General features: G+C 37.5%; 1 protein-coding gene across 2 annotated transcripts; it reads left to right on the plus strand.

Annotated features, from left to right (window-relative positions):
* The first annotated feature begins 1543 nt into the window (after window positions 1–1543).
* On the plus strand, window positions 1544–21984 carry ppp1r2 (protein phosphatase 1, regulatory (inhibitor) subunit 2). Of its 2 annotated transcripts, XR_008607806.1 has the most exons (7): window positions 1544–1937; window positions 10325–10432; window positions 11361–11447; window positions 14638–14732; window positions 16749–16940; window positions 17706–17812; window positions 19520–21984. XR_008607806.1 is itself a non-coding variant. In XM_055056304.1 (6 exons), the coding sequence occupies exons 1-6, from the start codon at window positions 1807–1809 to the stop codon at window positions 19537–19539; spliced, it is 633 nt and encodes a 210-aa protein (XP_054912279.1). In that variant the 5' UTR covers window positions 1544–1806; the 3' UTR covers window positions 19540–21984. The 2 variants fall into 2 exon arrangements, 1 of the variants encoding a protein (XP_054912279.1); XM_055056304.1 differs by lacking the exon at window positions 17706–17812.
* The last annotated feature ends 948 nt before the right edge of the window (window positions 21985–22932 follow it).

Below are 22932 nucleotides of genomic sequence, written 5' to 3' on the forward strand. Positions count from 1 at the left end.
AGTATTTTGAAAGTTTTATTTCTATCAGTTTTTTATGAGTTTTTGAAATTATAGCATCCAAGAACATTCCTCTACTGCCACCATGTGTTGTCATTTTGTTCTTTTTTTTTTTTTTAATATGCTAGTTATACTGCAGTTACACCGGATACATTTCAGGAAGGGTAAACTCTGTCAAGTATTTTGCCAAATTTTTTCCAAGCTTCATGGGGATCACCAAGTTCTGTAGGTCAACATAATTGGGTTAAGCCTTGTTATATCTTGTGAAACTGAATCCAAACATTGTTATTCAGTTATTTACTGTGTTTCACATATAGAAGCAGTTTGCTTTGAGTAGCTTTTTCCCTCCTTATTAAATAAATGTAATTGTCTGCTACAGAAAGAAAGGAAGAAAGAAGCAAGGAAAGAAAGAAAGAAACAAAGAGGAAGAAGGAAAGAAAGAGTTGCAACTGGAAAAATCACTGAAATAATGGAGGACAAAATTATTAATACTGTATAGAATTTGTACACAGTGTTCGTCAGATACTCTTATCAATACTGGACTTGTGTGTGTAATATTTCCTCGCAAGGATGAATCTTTAAACTTGGCCACAAGGTGTCACTTGCAGGAAAGTGTTATTACTGGTTTAAGATTAAAAAAAAAAAACTGGTGATGTGTAGAGTTGATGGGCATATGAAGCTTCAGTTCGGGAAAAACGTCCTGTTGTAAGTCACAAATACCTTGTTTGTGATGAAGAGAAATGCAGATGTTTTTACTTTATCTTTGTGTGCTGCAAAAACATTTCTAAGCCTTTTCATTGTAAATCAGAGAAATCTTGGGATGTTATGGCTATAATTTGGGAGTATTCTCATTGCTAGGAACATACATATTCCATACAGTTTTCATTTGAAGATCACATCAAATATTTTTTCTTGTAAAACTCACATCATAGTTCACACTAGTTTGGATGGATGAAGCAGGCTGACATTTTCTCCTGGAATGTTGCTAACCTTTACCCTGTAGAAACATTGTGGACACCAATTCATTGAATTAGCTTTATTTCTGACAAAAGTGATACTCAGCCACAATTATACCAGAACAATGTTCATGACTGAAAAAGTTTAAGTTGGGGTATATGCGTGATTCAGTATGTTTACTTTCAAAAATGGAATGAATTAGAGAAAATCTAAATTCAAATGTGTGCATGAAAGTAGTCACAGGCAACGTAAAAAATTGACATAAAGCAATCTGGACTTCTCACTAACTGCTATATTGTTACATTTTATTCAAGCTGCAGTACATAACTTTAATAAAAAAAATATATGTTTTTTTTCCATATTTGTTAAAGCTGGCATCTTAAAGTTAATTTTAGAATATAAGCATCTGCAACAAATTTTAAGTAATTTTTAATGGCATTTTTAAATTAAAGCCAATTTTTAAAATATCTCTTTCCTGCATTAGAATGCATGTGTTTGTTGCATTATACATTGATAAACACAAAAATTCCATATGAGGCCAGCAGAGGGCGTCGTGGTCCGCCGTTCGGAAACCTCGCGATGTTTTGAGCCGAACCACCCGCTCGTAAGGATCTTGTCCTGTCGACAGAGATCAGGAGAGTAGGCATGCCAAAGCAGTTCATGCATGGAGGAACCTGTCTGTTATTATTCTGCGTTTATTAAACAGCGTCGAATTATGAACGACTACGGCTTTAAATAATAACCCGCATAAAGGAAATTATTGGCAAACATCACTGAATCCAGGGACAGAACGAGAAAGGCACATAACAGAAAGCAACCGGCGGGTCTGGCTCTCTGTCAGTGTGTGTGGGAATGGCAGCTCCCCGGCCGATTAAAGGCATCCTGAAAAACAAGAACAGCGGCAGAAGCCTGAAATCCTTGTCGGACGAGGCGCCGGCGAAGGTGACCGAGCATGGCCCGGGACTCTCGGAGGATGACCACCGGTAAGTTTTCCTCTCAGCTGCGCTCAGGGTGGTACCCTGGTAGCTAAACACTTGTTAGCCGCGCTCTGACATTTGTTTGGCGGTTAACCAGCATCCCCCAAGTCCGAGTCTAAAAGCTTTCTGGGTCTATTTTTTTTTAGAGTATCAAATGACAGCTTATCCCCTGATGTACATTTTTCCTTTCGTGTAATTGTGATATCTGACTGACTTTAGAAAGGCTCATTTCTGGTTAGCTTACTCGTTAGCTAAAGATAAGTTAGTCACGTCACTTGACGTGATTGTAACCGTTAATTAATGTTTGATGGCATCTCTATGCTATAACAGCAAGTCTCAGGAGTCTTTATTCATAGTGTCTTGTGAATGTATCTCTTAATTTTTTTCACTTTGTCTCATTACAGCCACATATGTTAGTTTGTTTTATGACACAAAAGAAAGCGGTGAATTATTGTGAAGTGGAAGGGAAGTCATGCTTCCACAAATTGATACTGTAAAATTCAAGTGATTTCAGAGATCGGGCTAATACCCAGTCAGAGGTGGGTAGAGTAAGCAAAACTACTCAAGTAAAAGTAGCTCTACTTCAACATATTTTCACTCAAAAGTAAAAAGTAGCCATCCAAGAAATTACTGAAGTAAGAGTAAAAAAGTATTTGGTGAAAAGTCTATTCAAGTATTTTTTAACTGATCCAGTTATTAGTAAGTGATTTAATATTTAAAAATTGCATAATCAGACGGACCAAATTATAAAGTTGAATGTAAATTTAGGTATTTTAAGGACAGTGATTCGTATCAGGCAAAAGAAGATTTTTCCAAATCAGTTTCTTTCAACACAAAAACTTCTGAAACTTTAACAAAAACTGCAGGTGTATGTCTTTATCTGGTGAATTTTTGGTTAAAACGTGTTTGTTCTCCATTCAGTGAAGTTTCTCACAATAGGTAGAGAATCCAGAAATTTTACTCAAGTAAGAGTAGTGATACGTCATAATAAAATTACTGAAGGGAAATTAAAAAGTACAGTATAATAAAGATACTCTCAGATGTACATTTTGTCAAAAAGTCACTCAAGTACGGTAAAGGTAATTGAGTTAATTTAACTAGTTACTACGTATATGATTCTGAAAACAGTCACTGCCTGCCTAAACCTTCAGGCTGGGCCAGTGGGAATATTTAATAACATTAACAGAGAATCAGTTGTGTACTCAAAATAATTGGCCTTTATGGAGGAGTGGCAACAAGAAAGCCATTGTGAAGTAAGATGATCTGGTCAGATGAAACTAAATGTAACTTTTTCATCTAAATTCAAAGCAGTACGTGTGATGGAAAACAACATCCCCATTTTTGATGAATCATGGTGATGGCAGCATAATGCTTTGGAATGATTTTGCTTGTCTGGAACAGGAAATATAAATGAGATAAAGATGTAGCAATCCCGGAAGAAAACCCACTTAACAGCAGCAAAACTTGAAACTGCTTGAAACTTGAAACTGATGCTTTGGGTCACAGGACAGTGACCCAAAGCATCTAGTCAGATTTAATGGTTTACATCCATGTATTTTTCATGTGTTGGAATGGTCCAGTCAAAGTATTGTCCTAAACCCAACTGTAAATGTGTGGCAAGACTTAAAACCTGTTGACAGGCGCTCTGTATCCAGTCTGAATGATCAAAAATTGAAGAAAGCTGTGATTGCAATGAGATGTTGTCCTCCAAAGTATTGATCCAATACACAATACTGCCCTATATTGTGATTCTCTTTAACATCAAACTAAAAATATTTGTAGAATTTTGTCGTAAAGTAGACATACTTTGGAAATTTTTTAAGGGACATAAACATTTATTTCTATTGTATTAATTCACTCAATACAACAAAAAGATGTGGTAACACTGAACCGATTTATGACAATTGTGTAAGCATTTTATATATATGTATATGCATATATGCAGCTCATTACGCAAAATGTAAGGTTGATCTTTATTTCATGTAACAAAGATATAGAATTATTGTGATGAGGCAAATCTGAATTCCCTTTAACTTTTGCACTGGAGTAATAGGCTTGCTCTTAAAAGATGAGTTTATATGTTGTATCATGGTATTTGTTGTAGCTGGTGGAAAAGTCACTGTGCTCTTTAGTCCAGCCCAATCTCTATTATGTTGTCCAGGATCTATTATTTTACTTCCACATTGATTACCAGAATAATCACTCATATACACCACCACAGCAGTGCAAGGTGGCTGGTAAAAGTAATTCAGGAATGATTTATATCGCATAATAGTCATAGTATGGAGTATAAGCCTGTCAGGTTGGAAAATCTTGTCTACAGTTTCACTCAGATCATTAAAAGCAGGTCTGGTTTTGTCGAGTCAGCTGTTCTCTTGCCCAATGGGCACGTTGCCGCGGGGTCCAGCTCATAAGTGTCGGAGTGGCTGCTTCTCTTGCCCTGCAGATGCTTATGCATTGGTGTCTCTGCCAGAGACACGTTAACTGTTGCGGTGAGGTGCAGTGCCGTAAATCACTGTACTCGGACCGATGTTTCTGTTCTTATCTTCTCCATCGCAGCCGTCGCAGAGTTCTCAGTTTCATGGTTGTTTGTATAAAAAAATTAATTGAACTATTATTACCAAAATAGTTAAATATAGCAAAGAAACGACTTGCACATGCAAATTTAACATCAGCATTTACGTACAAAAGATGATGTGGATATTTTTAGTTTTTGCTGTTGCTTGGGAGTTACACTAACATTTCTGAGCACAAAGAAACAACAATTATAGGTCCTGTTTAAGTTTGAAGGTTATTATTTTCACTTTGTTTCTTGTTACTCCTTATTTTGCATTTTTGAAAGTCTGTTCTCTTGAGCACATTGAGCACAAAGCAAAGCCCTTCTTCCAGGTTGCTTTCAGAATAGGATCTTCAACATGCGATGACATCCAAATTGATGTTTTAATCAAGGGGCTTACAGTATGTTAAAGTGTTTGGGTCTGAAAATAAATTCACTCATATGAGAGCTTTTAAGGCCTAATACAAGCTGTTTAGTACAAGAGCTTCTGCACAGAGATAAACAAACACCACCCACCTGCCAAATGCTGCTAAATGTTTGATGCTAGTTGGATTTTCAAACATTTGTGTAGATTTTAATCTCTTTAAAATAAAATATCATGCAATTTTTAAAAAGGTTTGCACTATAGACGATGTTTTGCTACAGTGGACGGTAATGTACGGATATCCGCTGTATTCTCTTTTTATTTCATTGTCTGGTAATTAGGAGAAGTAATCTGAGTTGCTGCATGAGAAATCAGGCCATAGAATGGAAACGGTTAGGATTCTCCCCCCCAGCAGTGAACCGAGTGTTTCCATTGTTGCTACAAAAATAGTCTCTTTTTGAACAGCAAGGTTGTGGAGGAAGAGGAGATTTTAAACGGATTCTGCGTGCAGCCAAGTGCCAAAACCTCTAAAGGGAATGAGGGCTGACTGTCGTGCTGCTGCTGTCAGCTTTAAGTTTAAAACATAAAAAGTAAAAAGACTGTTTATGCAGGGGATGGGTTGTGTGTTGGGAAACACAATATTTCCCTAGATTTATTTGTGCCATTGTTATATTAACCAGGAACATATTATGTTCTTTCATACTTTTTTCATGATTTATCTTCATTATTGTTATTGACTGAGCTTCAATAAAGCTCTTTATATTGATTAAAAATAAGAAATACATATCTAGTTTAGTTAGACAGCATGGCTGAAAAATGTATCGCGTTACAAGTATTTCATATGTTTTGCTACAGATAATTATTGATAATTGATTTTGTTTTAAATATTTGAAATATTAATAGTGTGACATTTTCTGATTTATCCAATTTTCAATCCACTTCAATTTTTATTTTATGAGGCACCATGGCGAAACCTGAAAGTGTTTCAATCTACTACGTTCTACTACGTTCTACTACGTACGTTACTCAACAGGTTGTTGCTTGTAAGGTTACAAACTGCTTCCCCTTTCGTCTGCATCAATTGTTCAGACCAGATTGCATTGCCCTCCTAAATCCTTCTGTGGTACCTGGAGGATGTCCCATTCTGCCTCTTCAAACATGTACCATCCAGAGGGGATTTATTTGACCACCTGTCTGTTTATATCGTAAATTTCCTGTCAGGATCTGGTGGCCTAAAATCTACTGCTGCAGTTTGCAGCTGCACGAAGCTGCTTAATGAATGCTTGTGTCGGGCCTGAAATGCAGTTTTTAAAATTTGTGGTATTTGTATCGTGTTAGCTGCCTTGGCCTGAAAACAGCTTGCAGCTACATAAAAAAAAACAGTTTGTTAGGTCGCTTCTAAAACAAAGAGGACACATAAGTTTTAAATAAAATATATTTAAAGAATGGTTCTTATGCCAAAATAAAACCTTCAAAATTACAGATTAAATATTTTTTCCATTATTGATTTCAGAGCTGCAACTAATGATTATATTAGTAATTGATTATTCATTCCTTTACAATGACGAATACTCAATTAAAAACAAATTACTGCAATCTAAAGATGTTTCATTTAACCACCTAAGCTTGGTTTATGCAATATTAGAAATGCATTTAAAAATACAAATGAAGAAATCAATTCCTTTTTTGCTTAAGGAAACACAAATTTAATAGCCGAAAATCCAATAACTTAGCATTCCTGTAATATATGCTTGATCTTGTAGCAAAGTCTGTATCTTCACCTAAAAAACACTTTTAACATCAAGACATGTGAAAAAAACTCATTCCTTTCTAACATCAATGATTAGAAAGGAATGATTTTTTTATGATTTTTGTTCTAAATGCAAAATGTATAGATTGAGTGTACAATTACACAAAACAGTGTTCATGTTTAGAACAGAACAAAAACTTTTAAAAAGAATCTACATGGAGGAATCTTTTGCTGAAACTAGTTGCCTTTGATAGACAAATACATTTTGACTGGATCTGAAGGAAGGTGAGTTAATGCTGTTTATAAATTGGAAAAAAAGCATTTTCAGCAAATGGCTATTGGGTTTGCATACTCCAGTTGGCGGCCAATCAATTTCGACATTAGTCGGTTGTTTCAATAATTGATTCATCATGATGGATCATATTAGTTCTAGTTGATTCGTATTACAGTTCTCTGCAGAAGCATATGGGACACTTAAATAGATCAAATTATTACACACCCCATATAACAAGAATGACAGAAAAATCTAAGTAATGCTCACCACTGTTGATTCATCCATTCATTTTCCACACTTCTTTATCTAAGCCAGAGTTTTGGGGATGGGTGGACTCCATTGCAGCTTTAAACATGAAACCCTGAACTGACAGAGTCCCTGTCCACCAAGGGACCAATGCAGAGAAACTGGGAGGTTCAATGAGAGGAAGCTTGATTACAATAACAAAACCAAGTCATGGGCATGGAAGATAAGCCATTTCAGAATGGAAAAGCCTGTTTGGTCAAACTAATTAACCTTGTATCTCTGTGGTGAGAATACAAACAATCGCACCACTGTGACACCCTGATATGTGTCACTGTTGGTATGATAAGTAGCCATGTGGTATTTGTACTGAATGCTGGCAGCAGAGTTGTAGTTGGCGGTCATTGATCCAAAAGCTCTTGGACAGTAAAAGATTCTCTGCAATTCATAGAAGTTTTCGACTGACATTTTTCCAGCAGATCAGTTGATGCTAAAAGAAATCAGAGTTATTAGAAAATGTCACATTGATCCAAAAATAAGCACCAAATATTAAAACAAATGCAGCTACTAATAGTTATTCTGATTGTATTGAATTTGGGATAGGGTTCAGATGTACAAAGGTCAGAGATCTGCAGTCTGTTGCTATGAAGCTGCATTGCTGCTCTTAATATTTTCTGGCCAAAATAATAATGAACTTAGGAATATTTTCAAATACAAAGTTGTTTGTATTTGAAAATCGGCTATAAACATAGAATTCCAGAAAAAAAAAGTATTTTGTTTTTGTAAGACTTGAAATTTTCTTATTCGACAATCTTAAAACTTATACAATTAATGTTAAATCCTTATCCTGTCTTCTAATTTCTGGAACATTTGTGAATGGGTCTTTGATCTAATACTTGCTTTTTCTTGCAGTTGCAAACTACATGAGTTGTTATACATTTGTAAAATCAGACCTAAGATTATTCTTGGCACCTCTGGCAAAGTGGGGCTTGTGTTCTGTGAATTATTTGTCACCTTTTCCGTTAGCTGCTCTTATTTAGTTAATAGTGATTGTAGGCCTCACACTCATTGATGCATATTTTATGGCTGCTTCTATGAAACTGAATCTCTCCTCTCTGAGTGACGGGCCATTTGAGTGAATCTGATTTTCTATAATCTGACCAAGAAAAGCACAGCTTACAGCTTACTTTGCAAAGGTTATTCGAGGGGGGCAACCCAGTTTCTGTTTTGATGAATAGCAAAGGAAATTGGTAGAAATAATAAAAAAGAAAAGATGTGATTACTCGGAAATGGAAGATAATTTTGATAACTGTTGAAATATAGACCTTTTTGTTTTTACAAACATTTTTTCATTGACTAGTCATCTCTGTAGTCATCTACAATTAAATATAATACAATATTAAAACATTGTATCGTGAAATAGAGCTGCCAATATGCCAGAAAATTTAGCTTCCTTTAAATACTTAAAGCAGACCAAGACATATTTCATATTTAATTGAAATCTGTGCCAATTAATCAGAGTCTTACAGTGAGACGGGAGGCTTGAATATGAAATTGATGAGCTTTTCCCTCCGGCACTTGCTGGCACCAATTTTCTCTTGGTTGGGTACAGTATTTGGAGGCAGCGTATTTTCTACATCACAATGAGCGCCTCGCTCCAGCGCAAAGCAAGCGTGGAGTGCGGTGTTTTTGTGCGGGGCACCAGGCTCGACCTTTCCTCGCCGTACGTTGGCGATGTTACCTGATAGTGCAGCTTGGCTCTCAGAGATGACTCACTCTGTTTAATGAGTTTCCCTGAAGCGTTATGTCACCAGCTGTTGACCACCCTGGAGAGGTAGACCTTAGTACTCTCTATATATAGTGTGTACGAGTGTTTGGTGAGCGAAGTTAAAAAAAAATAAAAAAATAAAAAATTTTTTTTAATGTTACAATTGCCTGTATTCCATCATTGTATTTCAGTTCCGATGAATATCTCAGAGTCATTTAAAGGACTTGGAAAACTACTCGATCAGTTTAGCTGGAGTAGCGGTTTCTGGTTCATGTTGTGTAACCAGAAAGCACTTTTTTCACATTTCACATAAAAAAATTGTTGATAGTTTTTAGTGGGATTTCATGTAATGGAACAATACAAAGTAACAATGCACGGTGATGTGGAAAGAAAATTAATTTCTGTTTTCAAGATAAAAAAAAGAAAGGAAAATCTGGAAAGTGTGGCATGCATTTTGCACTTCTTTTTTCAAATGCTACGGTATCAAGCCAACAATATCAGTCAGATGAGTCTACTTTTGAATTTGTAACAACTTGTGAACAAATCACAAGTTGTTGCAAAATCTTCAGAACAGCAGCCTAATTCCTTTGAGTAGCCTAATTAAGCCAAATTAAGTATTGTTTCTGTCTGCTAAGGCTGTATGTAATGACTCATTTTGTTCACATTAAAATTGTTTGGTACAAGCTGTCAGAATTTGATTTCTGAAAACATGAAAACATTTTGATGAGGAAATCTGCGTAGTCAGTTGATGAAAAATATTTTTTCTGAGCTTGAAGTTCTTCCTTGATCAGCTGTCTAACAGGATTTCAGCTTCATTTACTCTGAATGGATCAGTTCTGACTATAAGTGGAGGCTCATTCAAGGCTTACAGGCAGCAGGGGGTGGATTTAGCATCCTTCTCTCCCCCTCTGCTTTCCTGTTTCCTGTGATGCTTTCAACCTTTTCCATGAACCTATTCAGGAGTGTGTGCGGTGACTTAGCTTGAATAAAAGTTAAGAGATGTTTTCTGAAACCTTAAAAACAATGTAAAATTACTTGCTTAGAAAATTAAACCAAAGTGTACAAAAATGTAAAAAGTCCAACTAAAAATACCAAGGTTAAAAAGAACAAAAATACTCTTTGATATGAAGAAAAGTATTAGAAAGAGACTATTTAACTGGATTGTTATGTCCTTTAGAGTTTCACAGTTGATAACAAAAGAAAGTATCTCATCCCATAATCATTTAGTTATTTTTGTACCAGAGACATATCTGGGCTTTTGTCTATGTGTTCCTAAATTTATGCAGTTTTATTCAAAACTGGGCCACGTTCTGCTCTAGATTATATCTGGACTCTGTTGCCCCTGAGGTTTCTGTGTGGTGGATTGACGGTTGGTCTGTAGCCTTCTTTTCTTAACACCGTTTCCATTTTTTCTCTTTCTTTCTTTGATCTCTACAGAAAGAAATCTGCCAAATGGGATGAGATGAACATCCTGGCGACATATCATCCTCCAGACAAAGACTACGGCATGATGAAGATAGATGAACCCAGCACACCTTATAACAGGTTAAAAGCTTAATATTTACATGCTCATAGTATCCAATCTATTGAGTGAATAGTTTTAAAACAGCAGTCACTGAACTTTTGTTCAAGTCTCCATTAATTTTTTTTATCATAAAATATATGTTAGTTAGAGACTTAGAAGTAAATGCACTAAATTGCTATCTGGGTTGTATTTACAGTACAGTGGAACTGAAAATTATGAACGTAAAACGATCATAATCTACAACTTCACTGGAGTTCACTTGTGGTTAAATCAGTTGATTGGAGATTATTTGCAAAGGGAAACCCCTGTCAGCCACTTCAAACTGCACGAAGATGTGTAGTGTGTGCAGAGGTTTTTTTTTTTAATTAAAGTATTTCAAAAGTTCTTCATCCTGAGGAAGAAAGTACTTACTTGAATTTGTTCTGGAATTGGTAGCATTACAAGATGCAGAAAAATGTAAGAGCTGTGGAAGCTTTCTTGGTGATCTGTGCTTACAGAGAGAACAGCACAGCTAAAAGCAATGAATTAAACTGAGATTGTTGTAATATTGTAAAGTCAGCTTCCTAAATCTGACAACTCTAAACAACTGTACATGTCAGACGCAGAATTTAACAAAGTAAGATTATTGTAATAAATTAAGTTTAATTGTAATTGGACTGAATTGCTTTTTTAAATGAGACTCAAATTGTGGTTGCACTTTAAAAATCCAATTTAGTAAAATTAGGTTATTATAAACTGAGGAGGGTCATAACTTAATTTTATGATAAATGAAGGTATTTGTTTTTTTAAATTGAATATATTTACTTCTTTTGCTCTAGTGTTATATTTTCTGGAAAATTAGATCTATAAATAACCTGAGATTAATTTTTTTTTTTTTTCTTATCTTCCTCCATTCTTCTTGTTGACGATTCTGGTTGTTTTTCTCCACTGCTGCCCATCTGTTTTCAGGATGGTTGGGGACGATGATGATGAGGGAGCACTCAGTGACTCAGAAGGCCACGGCTGTGGGCTCGCGCCTGATGACCTGGCCTCAAAGTAAGAATGGAAACATGAATAAAATCAAAGGGAATGCAACCAAAACAACAAAGAAGGGTTTATGATGCTGTGGGACTGTTTCATTAGAAATCTGGTGGATTCCACAAGCAGATTTCTATTTCAAAATATTTATATATTTATATTTATATATTGCTTTAACAGTAATCAATGTGAGAACAGGGATTTTGTCATTTTATTGTTTTTAGATTTTAGTCTAATTTAAACAAATGACACGAGGTAGCAACGCTCAAAACACACTGATGTTAAAGTTTGATCATCCTGAAAAAAATAAACAATGGAATAACAATAAAAAAATTTAATAGAAACAGTCATTGGCTACACAAAGATAATTGCACTGTGGGAATATGTTTCTGCTACTAAAGGACATGACAAAGACAAAACGTATTGCTCAGAAACATAAAAAGCTCAATTCTCCTTGGCCCATCTTGCTGTAGCAAAACCCAGACAAGAAAAACTTAAACATTTAAGAACAAAACTGCCTGTCGAGCATTTTGAGCTTGCTGACAGCTGATTTGGTTTTGCTGTGTGTGCTAGTGTTAGGTGTCAGTCTTATTCTCCTTCATGCAATAGAAATGAATCCCACAGCTTATTGTGAGTAACTGATGTCTCTGCCCAAGTCACGGACAATCCTCTACTTTAATTAAATGAGATCTAACAAGGGGTTTAAGAATACTGCAGGATATCATAACATACCGGACATTTATTTGAGTTTTAAGTTAGAAATTAGGGTATATCTCCTTTAACAAACTTGGGGCAACTTCATGTTACTCTACAGTTAAATAAGTGTCTCACTGGCAGTTGCTGCAAAGCAAGCAGACATGTAGCTTCACAAATAATGCAGACAGTTGTTCAGCTGTGAAGCCCCTGTGGTACAAAGTAACTTAGAGTCAGAAGCAACATGCCGAGCAGCCGCAGTGACAACCCAGGAAACAAAGACTGGCAATGAACCATAGAGGAGAACCAGCAGCAACAGCAGGCAAGATGGGCCAGACTCTGCGTCGGACTGATCACACTTGGATACTGGTGCATTTGTACAATGAAAAAAATAGGAGCATTTAGGTTTTATGACCACTTGTTTGAATTAGTTCACTGTTTTATTGTCTTTTAACCTTCCTTTGGTTTTAAGAGACTGGGTTGATTGGACACCACAAACTTTGTCCCTTGTGCGCAGTCCAGCAGGGTCACACTGACCCTGTGTGCACTTTTACTAGGTTTTTATTTTGTGGTTTCGGGAGCTGAAGGTCTGATGGGACAATCCCTTGCTGCACGATCTGCGTTATGTGATCAACTGTTTGTTTATGTTGCTAACATGGGGAAGACTCTATCCAGAAAGAGACTCTCCTATTAGATAGTGAAGGTTAAGTCTCTAGATTGTAGCAGCGGGAATCTCCTAATGCACGGCGAGTGAGGATTCTCTCCATCAGGGGTGTAGAACCTCCTGGGCTCTATTTAGATGGATCCCCATGAGGGATATGTGCTTCAGGCAGCTGGTCTTCGCCACACATTTGTACAGTTTCATTGTTGGAATGCGACAGCTCCTTGTTTGGCTCACTCTATTCTTTCAGCTGAGTCCAAATGGATTTGTGCGTAACTAATAGTTGTCCTGCTGACGCATTCTTCCTCTGGAGCACTGCAGCTCCTCCAGAGTTAGCAAGGTCCTCTCTGTGTGTCCTTTAATTGAGCGATGACTTTAGATGGCCTGTCATGTTTGTCATGGTAGTTTTGCCAGTTTAGAGAAGAGTATTACATAAATTAACTCTATTAAGTGACTTCGGGAGCCAGTTGTTTGCACTGGGTTTTATTTGAGATTGTCAGAGCACGTACATGCCACACCTTTGAAATTTCTATAATATTTATCCAAAACCATATATTTTCTTTCCTCTGATCTATCACAAATAATCCAGAAAAAACACATTGCAGATTGTGGCTGTAAGATGACTGTAAGATGTGAAAAACATCTTGCACGTCTTAAGATTTTCAAGATGTGTAATTACTGTTTCACGAATGAAACAGTGAAACGTTTCATCTGTTTCAGTGTGTGAAACGTGAAAATATTTAGTTTTGGCTCTCAATGAAATTCCATATGAGTGCAGATCAGTCAATAAGCAGGGTGTTTCCCAAAATTCCTTCATTCCAGGGAAGTGATGTCGAACTTGCAAGGAGGCTGCAAACAGTCCTGAGCACGCTTTACTGCTGGAAACACGTCGATGCTGTGTGTTATAACAGTCCATATGTTCTAATTTAAATTGTTTTTCCCTTTTTGCTGCCACGATCAAAAAGCTCTTTTTTACAACCTAATAAAGAGCAGATGTTTTACCAATTCAACAGCTGTGATGTGCTATATACAGCAAATGTGAATAAATGGATGAATTACATATTTTTTTCTGTGTCGTTTTAGGTCCTAATGGTCCATTTGGGTTAAGAAATATTTATCTGCCACTCTAAGCTGTCAGCAGAATGTTAATGGGAACCTGAGGAGTGTTTTTCGCTCTGGGCCATCCGCCTTACATAAGTGCATTAAAGCTGGGATTGGATGAGGCAGTTTGGATGCTGCAGAGAGCTCAGTGATTAGCTTCAGGCTTGCAAGTCAATTAGCTGCCGTTGTTTACTTTTGTAATGAGTGCCCTGTTTTGTTTTACACTAAACCCATCAGACAATGCTGACAGCTGCTGCTCTTTTCCTTTCATCATCCTCCCATCATTCATGCTTTTACATCACAGACTCTCTCTCCTCCTTTTCTGTCTATCGTAACTGTTCTATCCCATCCAATTTAACCCATCAGACGCAATTATTGGAGCACTTTGAAGCTTTAGTGAAATGTAAACTCTTGAGCAGTAGCACAGTGCAGGGGAGTTTCTCTCAGGTGCTTCCACATTTTCACCAGAAGCCATTATTAATTTTGTCAAACCCTGTTGAAACTTTTAGTGGGTCTGAGAGGTGAGAATAGTAAATTGTGTTATTTTTGTATCTTGTGAGTCCTTAACTCTACCTTTTGTTCCATTATCTAATGTACTTTTTCTCCTGCTAACGTCTTCCTCTAACATTTATTTCTACAGTGAGATGCAATAAGAGTTTGGATCTCTTTGCATTGTTGTTGAAGGCTGGTGTGTCCAGTTATTGTCCACGTGCTTCTCGGAGATATTTAAGACGGCTTCACTTTGTTCTTCAGGCTGGAGGCAGCTGAGGGGGCGGAGCCACGCTTCATGAAGGAAGTGGAAGAGAGCAGCGAGGAGGAGGAAGAGGAGCTGACCCCACAAGTGCAAGGTGATGCGTTTTTTTTTTTAATTGGCCGTTTTTCAGTCAATACTGTCATAATGGTGAGGTAGTCAACAGTGCCTTACAGAACTATTTCTGCTTCATGAAGTTTTTCACATTTTGTCACAATGCAACCACATAATTATACTAATATTAGATTACATTCACAACATTCACTTGGCAGCACTGATGGCTTGCAGCAAGAAGGGTTTAAATCCTAGCCCGGTGTCTGTCTTCAAGAGGTTTGCACGTTCTCCCTGTGTATGTGTGTGTTGTCTCTTGGTACTCCAAAAATATGACTGTTGGGTTAATTGGTTTCTCTAAATTGCCCTTAGGTGTGTGTGTGCATGTATGTGTGAATGGTTGTCCTGTATGTCCCTGTGTGACGCTGTGATTGGCATCCTGTCCAGGTTCTACCTGGCATAGAAAAGCACCAGTCATAATTTTTCTTTTTTATATATATTGAACTAAAGAACTAAAGCATTTGTGAAGATGAACAATTTTCTCATCTTGTCCCGAATTTAGGTCAGGACTTTGGCTGTTTGCTTAAGGTTGTTGCCCTGTTCCTCAACATGATGCCACCTCCACCATGTGTCACCATGGGGTCTGAGCTTTCAAAGTGCAGTATCAATTTTCTTTCAGGAATCACATTTTGCACACTTAACTTCTGTTGTGGTGTGATTTTTCCAGATTCTGGGTCAGTATCAGTAGTTACAGATTTCATTTTTCATCTTCTCAAGGGCACCCCACTGTTCACCTTTCTATTTATAGTCATGGTCTTAATATAAAGCGTCCTCTGCAGCTGTAAGGGTGACTCAATGCTGCTCCACAGTGGAGTGTCGGCACAAAAGGTCTCCAGACAAAGACGCATGCATTATCCATCCACAGCGTGTCAGCAGGATTTTAACCAGTTCGTGAACTCACCCGTCTGCGCACTCTCAGGTTCATAATTGAACCGACTGTGGAGGTGGAGCAGGACACACACTGTACTTCCACTGAAATAATCCACTCAGACCGATCGCCGAGGTTTCAGATTTATATCCGGAAGGTTGAAAAAAAATAAATGCATTCTGGGAAATCTGCAAATCAAGTCGATATCACTCAGCATCGCAGCTGAAGATTCAGTAAATGCTGATCCATGTGCCGATTAACGCCACCTGCTGGAAAAAAATGAAAGTGTCGACTGCTCACGGAAATACTGGACGATTTCTTCACCCGGTTTGACAGCATTTATTTTTTCTGATGTATTTAAATACTTTTTATGAAAGAATCTCTTTTTATTGTGGGTTTTTTTTAGATATTTGTTAGCAAAACATGCTAGCTGGGCAGCTTTCATCACCTTTATCAGGTTCCACACACAACCAGGAAGACAGATTGCAACAAGTGACCCAGCAGCAATGGTTGGGTCAGGTGAACAATGTCAGCATGCTCTGTGGTACTGAGTGGATGCTTATCTGTGTCGCTCTTCAAAGAGGAAATATGCTGCGACTAAAACTAATCTGAGGATTTTCTTGATCACCGTGGGGTTTAATGTTGATGGTTGAAGGTTTTGCTGTGGTTAAGCGCATTAGAAATAAAACGTCACGATGGCCTCTTTTGACTGTTGAGTCCTGCTTTCTTGCTTGTATTAAATGTACAAAGTTCAGAATCACATGAAGTTTTTCAGATCAATTAAGACAACCAACAAAATCTGGTTGAAATGTAGTGTAAAAAAAAAAGTTTAAATGAAAAAAAAGAATTCTTTTTTAAGAAATATGCAGGAGTGAGACCAAACCTGAACTGTTTGGGCTGCATGCAAAATTCAGCGTAGAAAACTACTGCTGTTCATTGCCATCATCCTCACACTGTCGGTGGTAGATGCGGCATCATGGTGTGGGCATGCATTTTTCCCCAGCAGCGATAGGGTGAAGCTTCATCCAAATGAATCACAGGTTTTTGAGTTTATGCATAATTACACACAAGTCAGCACAGTCTGTGTTTTCTGATGGTTTGAAGTAATTTAGTTTTTTTTGTTTCTCCTTTCAGCCAAAAAGAAGCATTTTCAGATGATGAGGAAGATGCACTATGATGAGGGCATGAACATAAGGTTGGCTCGAGAGCTCATTGCTAAAGAGCTAGCAGAAAATGATGACGATGAAGAGATGAGGGATGACACAGAGGATCCAAGGGACAATGCAGAGGAGACGGAGGAGATCAATGTAGATCCGCCACAGGAAGGTAAGTAGAAGGGAGACATTGTACCTTTGCACACCAGAGCTTGTAGAAAGGGCGCATTGGAGGCCACATGAGGAATGAGTAAACATGTTGGTTAATATGATCAGACATAATGGTTTTGCTCATCATCATTAGTGTAAATTTCATTACGCTCCATTTCTGCTTCCCTATGGATTATACTCCCAGACACTAGAGCATCAGAGTGATAACTAAAGCGTGTTGTGATCGTTCAGCATGTACAAAAATACACACGGCCTTTAAGGCTGAGCGATTTGGCTTAAAAACACCAGATTTTTTTTTATACCAGATCCGATTTTAATCGATTAGTTTTTTTCTTGCGTTCTTTTCTAAAAACAAAAATAGAGATGATAGAAAATATTTTCAAAAAGTGGCTTTTATTTTAATGCTCACTTCCATGACTTGTACAACAGAGTATTAGGGTCAGACTACAAGAATTTTTATTTAATTATGAGAATATAGCCATGATATTAGCAGAATAAAGACACATTTTTACCAAAGAAACTTCATAAAATTATAAGTCTTTTTAATGAGATTAAAGCTTTTATTATATCTTGAAGTTATCAAGATATAATGTGACCAGCTCAATCTTTCTTCCTAATAGACTTGTTGTTTGCTCAACCGTTTCAAAGTCCTCCTACTGATAATATGTTGTTGCAACTTCGCAAGATGCTCAACATCCCTCATTTAAATTTCTTGTTATTTTCGTGTTGGAGTACTCAAAATTAATACTACATTCTCCTAACACAGGGGTGGCGAACCGCATGCTGCGGCTCTTTGACGGATCCTGTGTGGCTCTTTGATTCTGAAATTTCCCACACCCCTTGAAGGCAGAAGCAGCGTAACGTGCAGTGCAGGTTGTGAAATTAATTCTATTAAGGTAGTGCTACAGGTCTGCAGTAGTTGTTGGTAGGACAGTCTTTCTCAAACGGTGGTCCACGGTCCACCAGTGGTCCGCAGGCACTCCCTTGTGGTCAGCAAGGTATTGCATGCAGTGAGGTTAGCTCAAAGTCCAACACACACAGTTAGTTTACCAAAGGATTTCTTTTTAAAAATAATTACGGATAAATGGCTTAAAACTGGGTCACTCGAAAGAAAAGCTGAAAGTACCTGTGGTAAATTTCTCAGGGTGAGTTGCAGAAGTTTTGTTTTTGAACACTATTGCAATAAATGGCATGCCACCTCATGCAGATTTCGGTCAGCGGCCGTGCTGAGTCTGATTTGACGCTGTTGAGGCGGTGAGCAGAGCTGTACCCCTCGCTGACTAACTGCATCTTAACACCTACAACAAAGTTTTTATGTAGGGCTGAAAGAAAATGTTTGTTTTTGCCCAAGCAACTCAAGTCTAGTTTTCTTTTATTATGCTTCTTAATTGCAAATAGCCCTAAGATATTATTAATGCACAGAACACTTGTCGTAAAGAACTTTTTTGATTTGTATGTGTTTTCTATCATTGGAAAGCTTAGGATCTACACTTTCAGAATCTGTAAATAACTGAAAACGTCCCGAGCAGCAGCAGCAGCAGCAGCAGTTCATGGTTTATCATTGCCATTCACATTTACAAAACAGTACTACCCTTCACATTAGGATGAATAAAGATAAGGGGTTCAGAGACTAATATTTTCATTTCAGGTTGTACTTATGTTGTTATTGTGGGGCCAATTTCATATCAGGTGGTCTGTTAGTGTTTGTAAAAAGGGTAAGTGGTCCTCGGGCTGAAAAAGTTTGAGAAACACAAATCTAGGAGAAATTTTAGATGGAACCTAAATCGTTTATGAATATAATCTGTTTCCACAGTAACAGTTTTCCTCAACAGGTTATTGTATTTCTAGCAGCTGCATTATTTCATCTTGGTACACTTTGCGCTGCACCCGAGCTCAGGATTCAGGTGCAGATGTGGGAGTGAAGCAGAACAAGCTGCTGTGCAAATAAGCAAACATGAGATCAGAGTTTGTGCAGCAGTTTCTGGGGCCACTAAAGGGAAAAGCAAATTGGTTCTGATCACATGAACGCAATCAATGCTGTGTGCAACGCAGTGGCGTGAAGAGCTCAAAAGTTTTCTTTATGTCTTTGAATGAGATTTTGCTATGCTTAAACAAGTATAATTATTGTGAAAGATTTGCTTCAAGTTGCTGTAACAGAGTACAAACCAAACCCAGAGATGCTGGTAAAAAAAAATAAAACACTGTTAGGTGACCCAATTAGCTTTAGGAACTAAGGACAAAACTGTTTCAGCAAGTAATGCAGTATAAAGCTAATCTTGAAATTGCTGTGTGGCTCTTAATGCTGAACCGGTTCACCACCCTGTCTTAATATTACAATATTATTCTACTGACATTAAGTCTAATTATCCTCATATTAATTCGACTTTGCTCTTAAAGTATTCTAACTTTATTATATGTAAAATAAAAAATTACAGCCATATGTTGTAGAATACAAGGTGTGAAAAGAGAGTTTGTCAAACAAGATGGCATGATGGGGGTATAAGGGGGACTTACTGGTGAATATTTAAATGTTCGTGTATCCCAAGTATCTACCTTTGTTTATTCCTGTGTGTCCTCCAGCTGAGTCCATAGAGTCGTAGATGACTTCTCCCACCGTCAGCGCTGTGGCAGATCAAGACTCAGCGAGATCCGCTCTTTGGATCTGTGACTGAAAGCAGAGACGTTAAGGCAAACACCGCTTCACCACCTGCCCAACATCTCCAAGCAGCCAAACAGATTATCGGTCCCGTCTTTGTCTCCACTATTCCCATAAAACTGTGCAATATAACCTCTATTTTTAATGTTAAAAATGGTTTTCAGCTCCAGGAATATATCCGAAACACATGATTTACATGAAACACATGAAGGCTGTTGCTTGTCCCTCCTTCCTCTCTTGTTGCCAAGAATGCCCTCCTCTCACCTCTCCTGGACTGATGTGGCACTGAAGAATCTATGATTCAGACACTGAAAGGAGGATCGGTCTTTTTAAAAATAAATAAAAAATGACAAGAAAAACCTCACAACATTGAGCTTATTCTGGCTGAAACAGCTTGTTGGTTGTGGAAGAAGCCGGGGGGAAACACCACGGCCTCTCTGAAGGGTTTTATGTCACATGATGGAGTTTCCAGTGGCTGCAACTCGGATCTCTTTCCTGTTTCCCTTTCTGATCAGTCACACAGCTGCATTTTATTTCTCCTGGTTATACGTCTTTAGGAATAGTTAAACTGCTAAAATAACAAGGCTGCTCCACATTCAATATTGACATGACATGATTACTGGCTTGGGGAATATATTAGTCCAAATTGTGTTATTAAAATAACGGGTGTTTTTCAGAGAAGAACATTTTACTCATTCTCGATTGCCCCTCTCGGATGCTCATTTTCAGTTTCTCATTTCCAGTTTACAAGGATTTCTAAATGTCACCAGACATCTTGAGGTACATTTTTCATTCACTGGAATCCTTTTTCATCCATTCAAGATAATTTTGTTCAAGAATAAGACAGGACAAGCTGCTCGGTCATCCGTGTTTTCCTTTCTCTGTGTAAAATCTCCAGTATTTTTGATTGTAAAGTTGGTGAGAAGAGATTGTATGGACGTGCTGCTGCTGAACTTTGGTATGTGCTACTGATAGACCTGACCGAATAGATATTAGATGAACAGCCTGAGCTGTGCCAAGTTATTTGAAGGAAAGTCAGAACAATGTTCTCAATGTTTTTTGTTTTGCTTTTTTTTTTAACCTGGCTTGACTCACGGTTTCATTTTAAGACCGCAATGTTTGATCTGCTTGCATGACTCAGCTCAGGGTCATCATAGGGGAGGGGGAAATGTTTGTAATGCTACTGACTGATGTCGGAGGACGTTGGAGACGGATTAAACCACTACAGCTCATTGGAGGTGTGTTGAGGACTTGAGTTCTCTTTCAAGGTTCAGCCATGTGCCACTGCATAGTCTTAAAAGGAAATAGAAAGCCACTCTCGTGTTGACTGTATACGCTGGGAACTCGGTTAAGTATGGAATAGATAAAGCATGCAGGAATCATGAGGATGTCTTCTGTTATCTCTTTATTTTCCCCGTTGCCCTTTAACACCCCACTGTGACCGGACACGACGAGCTTTATGTTGCGGAAATACTCCAGGTCACAGCTGTTGGTGCGACTCCTGCCAAAGACTCTGTGAATTTTTTTTTCCCATGTTTAAAAGCAAACCAACAAATACAGAGTTTGGCCAATGGAATGGGTATCTGAGCAAAGAAACAAGAGATTTTTGACAATATGGCTGTTTTATTTGTAAACTTGTGGAAAAAGTGTGAGTCTAGAGAAGCAGAGGTGATTCTTTTTCTCATTTTAGACAAAACACAATGGACATGGATCATCCTGTAGGTGGTTGTGACCTGACACATGTGCCTCTAATGACTTAATATACTTGTGTGTTTAGTGAACAAGCTCCGTGATACTTTTTGCCTCTTTTTTTCTGTTTTTGTTTTGCATTACACCTGCCCTGTTGTGTTTTCTAAGGTGGGTAGATGTTTATGCAGTCCTCTGATCTAGAGATGCACCAATCAGACATTTTCTGTCAAGTTTCCAGTTTTTTGGGGGTTTTTTTTTAATTTGACTTGCTGATTCCAATTATTTTCCCCAGGGATTATATTGAAATGAGGGAAAAACTGTTCTGCAAGTTGCTTGACAAAGTTTGTGATAAATAAAGAAATTACAAGACTATCCCCATTTACATTTGCTATACATCAAAGCAAATATCAAACCTTTATCTGATTTTTTTGGTAAATCAGATTCTTCAAAGTACTTAATATTACTGTAGTTGTTATATTTATGGATCTAAAATGGTGGGATTTAGTTATGGTGCGTTTAATAATTTGAAAATTAAAAAAAAAGAAAACAAAACTGCTAAATTGGTTATTGGTGTTTCTCTACTTTTGACCGTCATAAGTCTCACAAATGTTCTCTTATAATTTCCTGTCTGCATGTTCTTACTCATCAAGTTGTGTATACTGTTTTGTTTTTTCCAGTCATTAAACAAACATTGTTAGAAGCCTGTGTGATGCTCATTTGCTTTGGACGAAGCAGTTTGAATGAGATTTTGCCCGTTTTGATTTGGTGATAACTTACAAATGAGCAATCAATCTATTCTGACACAGATAAAAACGTTTTGCTTTTATGATTTTATAAATAAATTGAATAGTCACTTTTTGTGAAGTTCTGGTCTATTTAAATAGAAGTGTAAATATACAGAAACCCTTAATTTTGAGTGTGAAAAGATAAATCTATTGCAAGATTATTTTAGGAAGTTATTCAGTTTTAATGCTTGGCTTTATTGCTATCTGCATTGACACCAGATGGCGCTGTTACACAATCTTTCGTTCGCATATAGACTTTCTAGTGAGTAATGGGATAAAGCGTGAGACTGATCAAATCAAAGCGGGGAAACATTTAAAGAAATGTGTCATTGAATTACAATAGAAATGTTCAAAAGTATTTAAGATTTGCTTTCATTGTTTGTCAGTGCGCAGATGAACAATGCAGGGGAGTAGCTTGAAATATTCTGAAAACGGGTCCTGAGTATTTTTAAGGATCAGGAAGCTCCTGTCAACTGACGCAAAGATTGTGTATTCAAAGGTAGACCGGTCACTCATTTAAATTCCTTAACGCTGGCCCTAAACACGTAGCACACGCCAAAAAGAAATTTGCTGCAGACTTTCTGATACTTATGTAAACATACAATAAATACATGTAGATACTCTTTCTCTCTCCTTCTGTGTGTGTATGGTGCAATTGCGTCATCAACTGTACAATTGAATAGAATTGTGCATATTCAGCAAACGCGAACGACCACACTTACCCCCGGTTGCAATGTTCATACAAATAACATATTTAACGCATGTTTTAATTGTGTAGCTGTCTAATATTATCACATTGTCAGTTGGGAAAAAATGCATTACGTAAACACGACATTCAAACACTTTTCTGCGGTGGGGGAAAA

The sequence above is a fragment of the Poeciliopsis prolifica genome, unplaced genomic scaffold (assembly GCF_027474105.1).
Source record: "Poeciliopsis prolifica strain line A6 unplaced genomic scaffold, Auburn_PproV2 SCAFFOLD002, whole genome shotgun sequence".
Lineage (NCBI taxonomy): Eukaryota > Metazoa > Chordata > Actinopteri > Cyprinodontiformes > Poeciliidae > Poeciliopsis > Poeciliopsis prolifica.

Excerpts from the sequence above, each read along its gene's own strand:
- ppp1r2 (XM_055056304.1), top strand. The coding sequence starts at position 1,807 with ATGGCAGCTCCCCGGCCGATTAAAGGCATCCTGAAAAACAAGAACAGC. Across the intron at positions 10,433-11,360 it reads CCCAGCACACCTTATAACAG|GATGGTTGGGGACGATGATG; the intron begins GTTAAAAGCTTA and ends ATCTGTTTTCAG. Across the intron at positions 16,941-19,519 it reads TGTAGATCCGCCACAGGAAG|CTGAGTCCATAGAGTCGTAG; the intron begins GTAAGTAGAAGG and ends TGTGTCCTCCAG.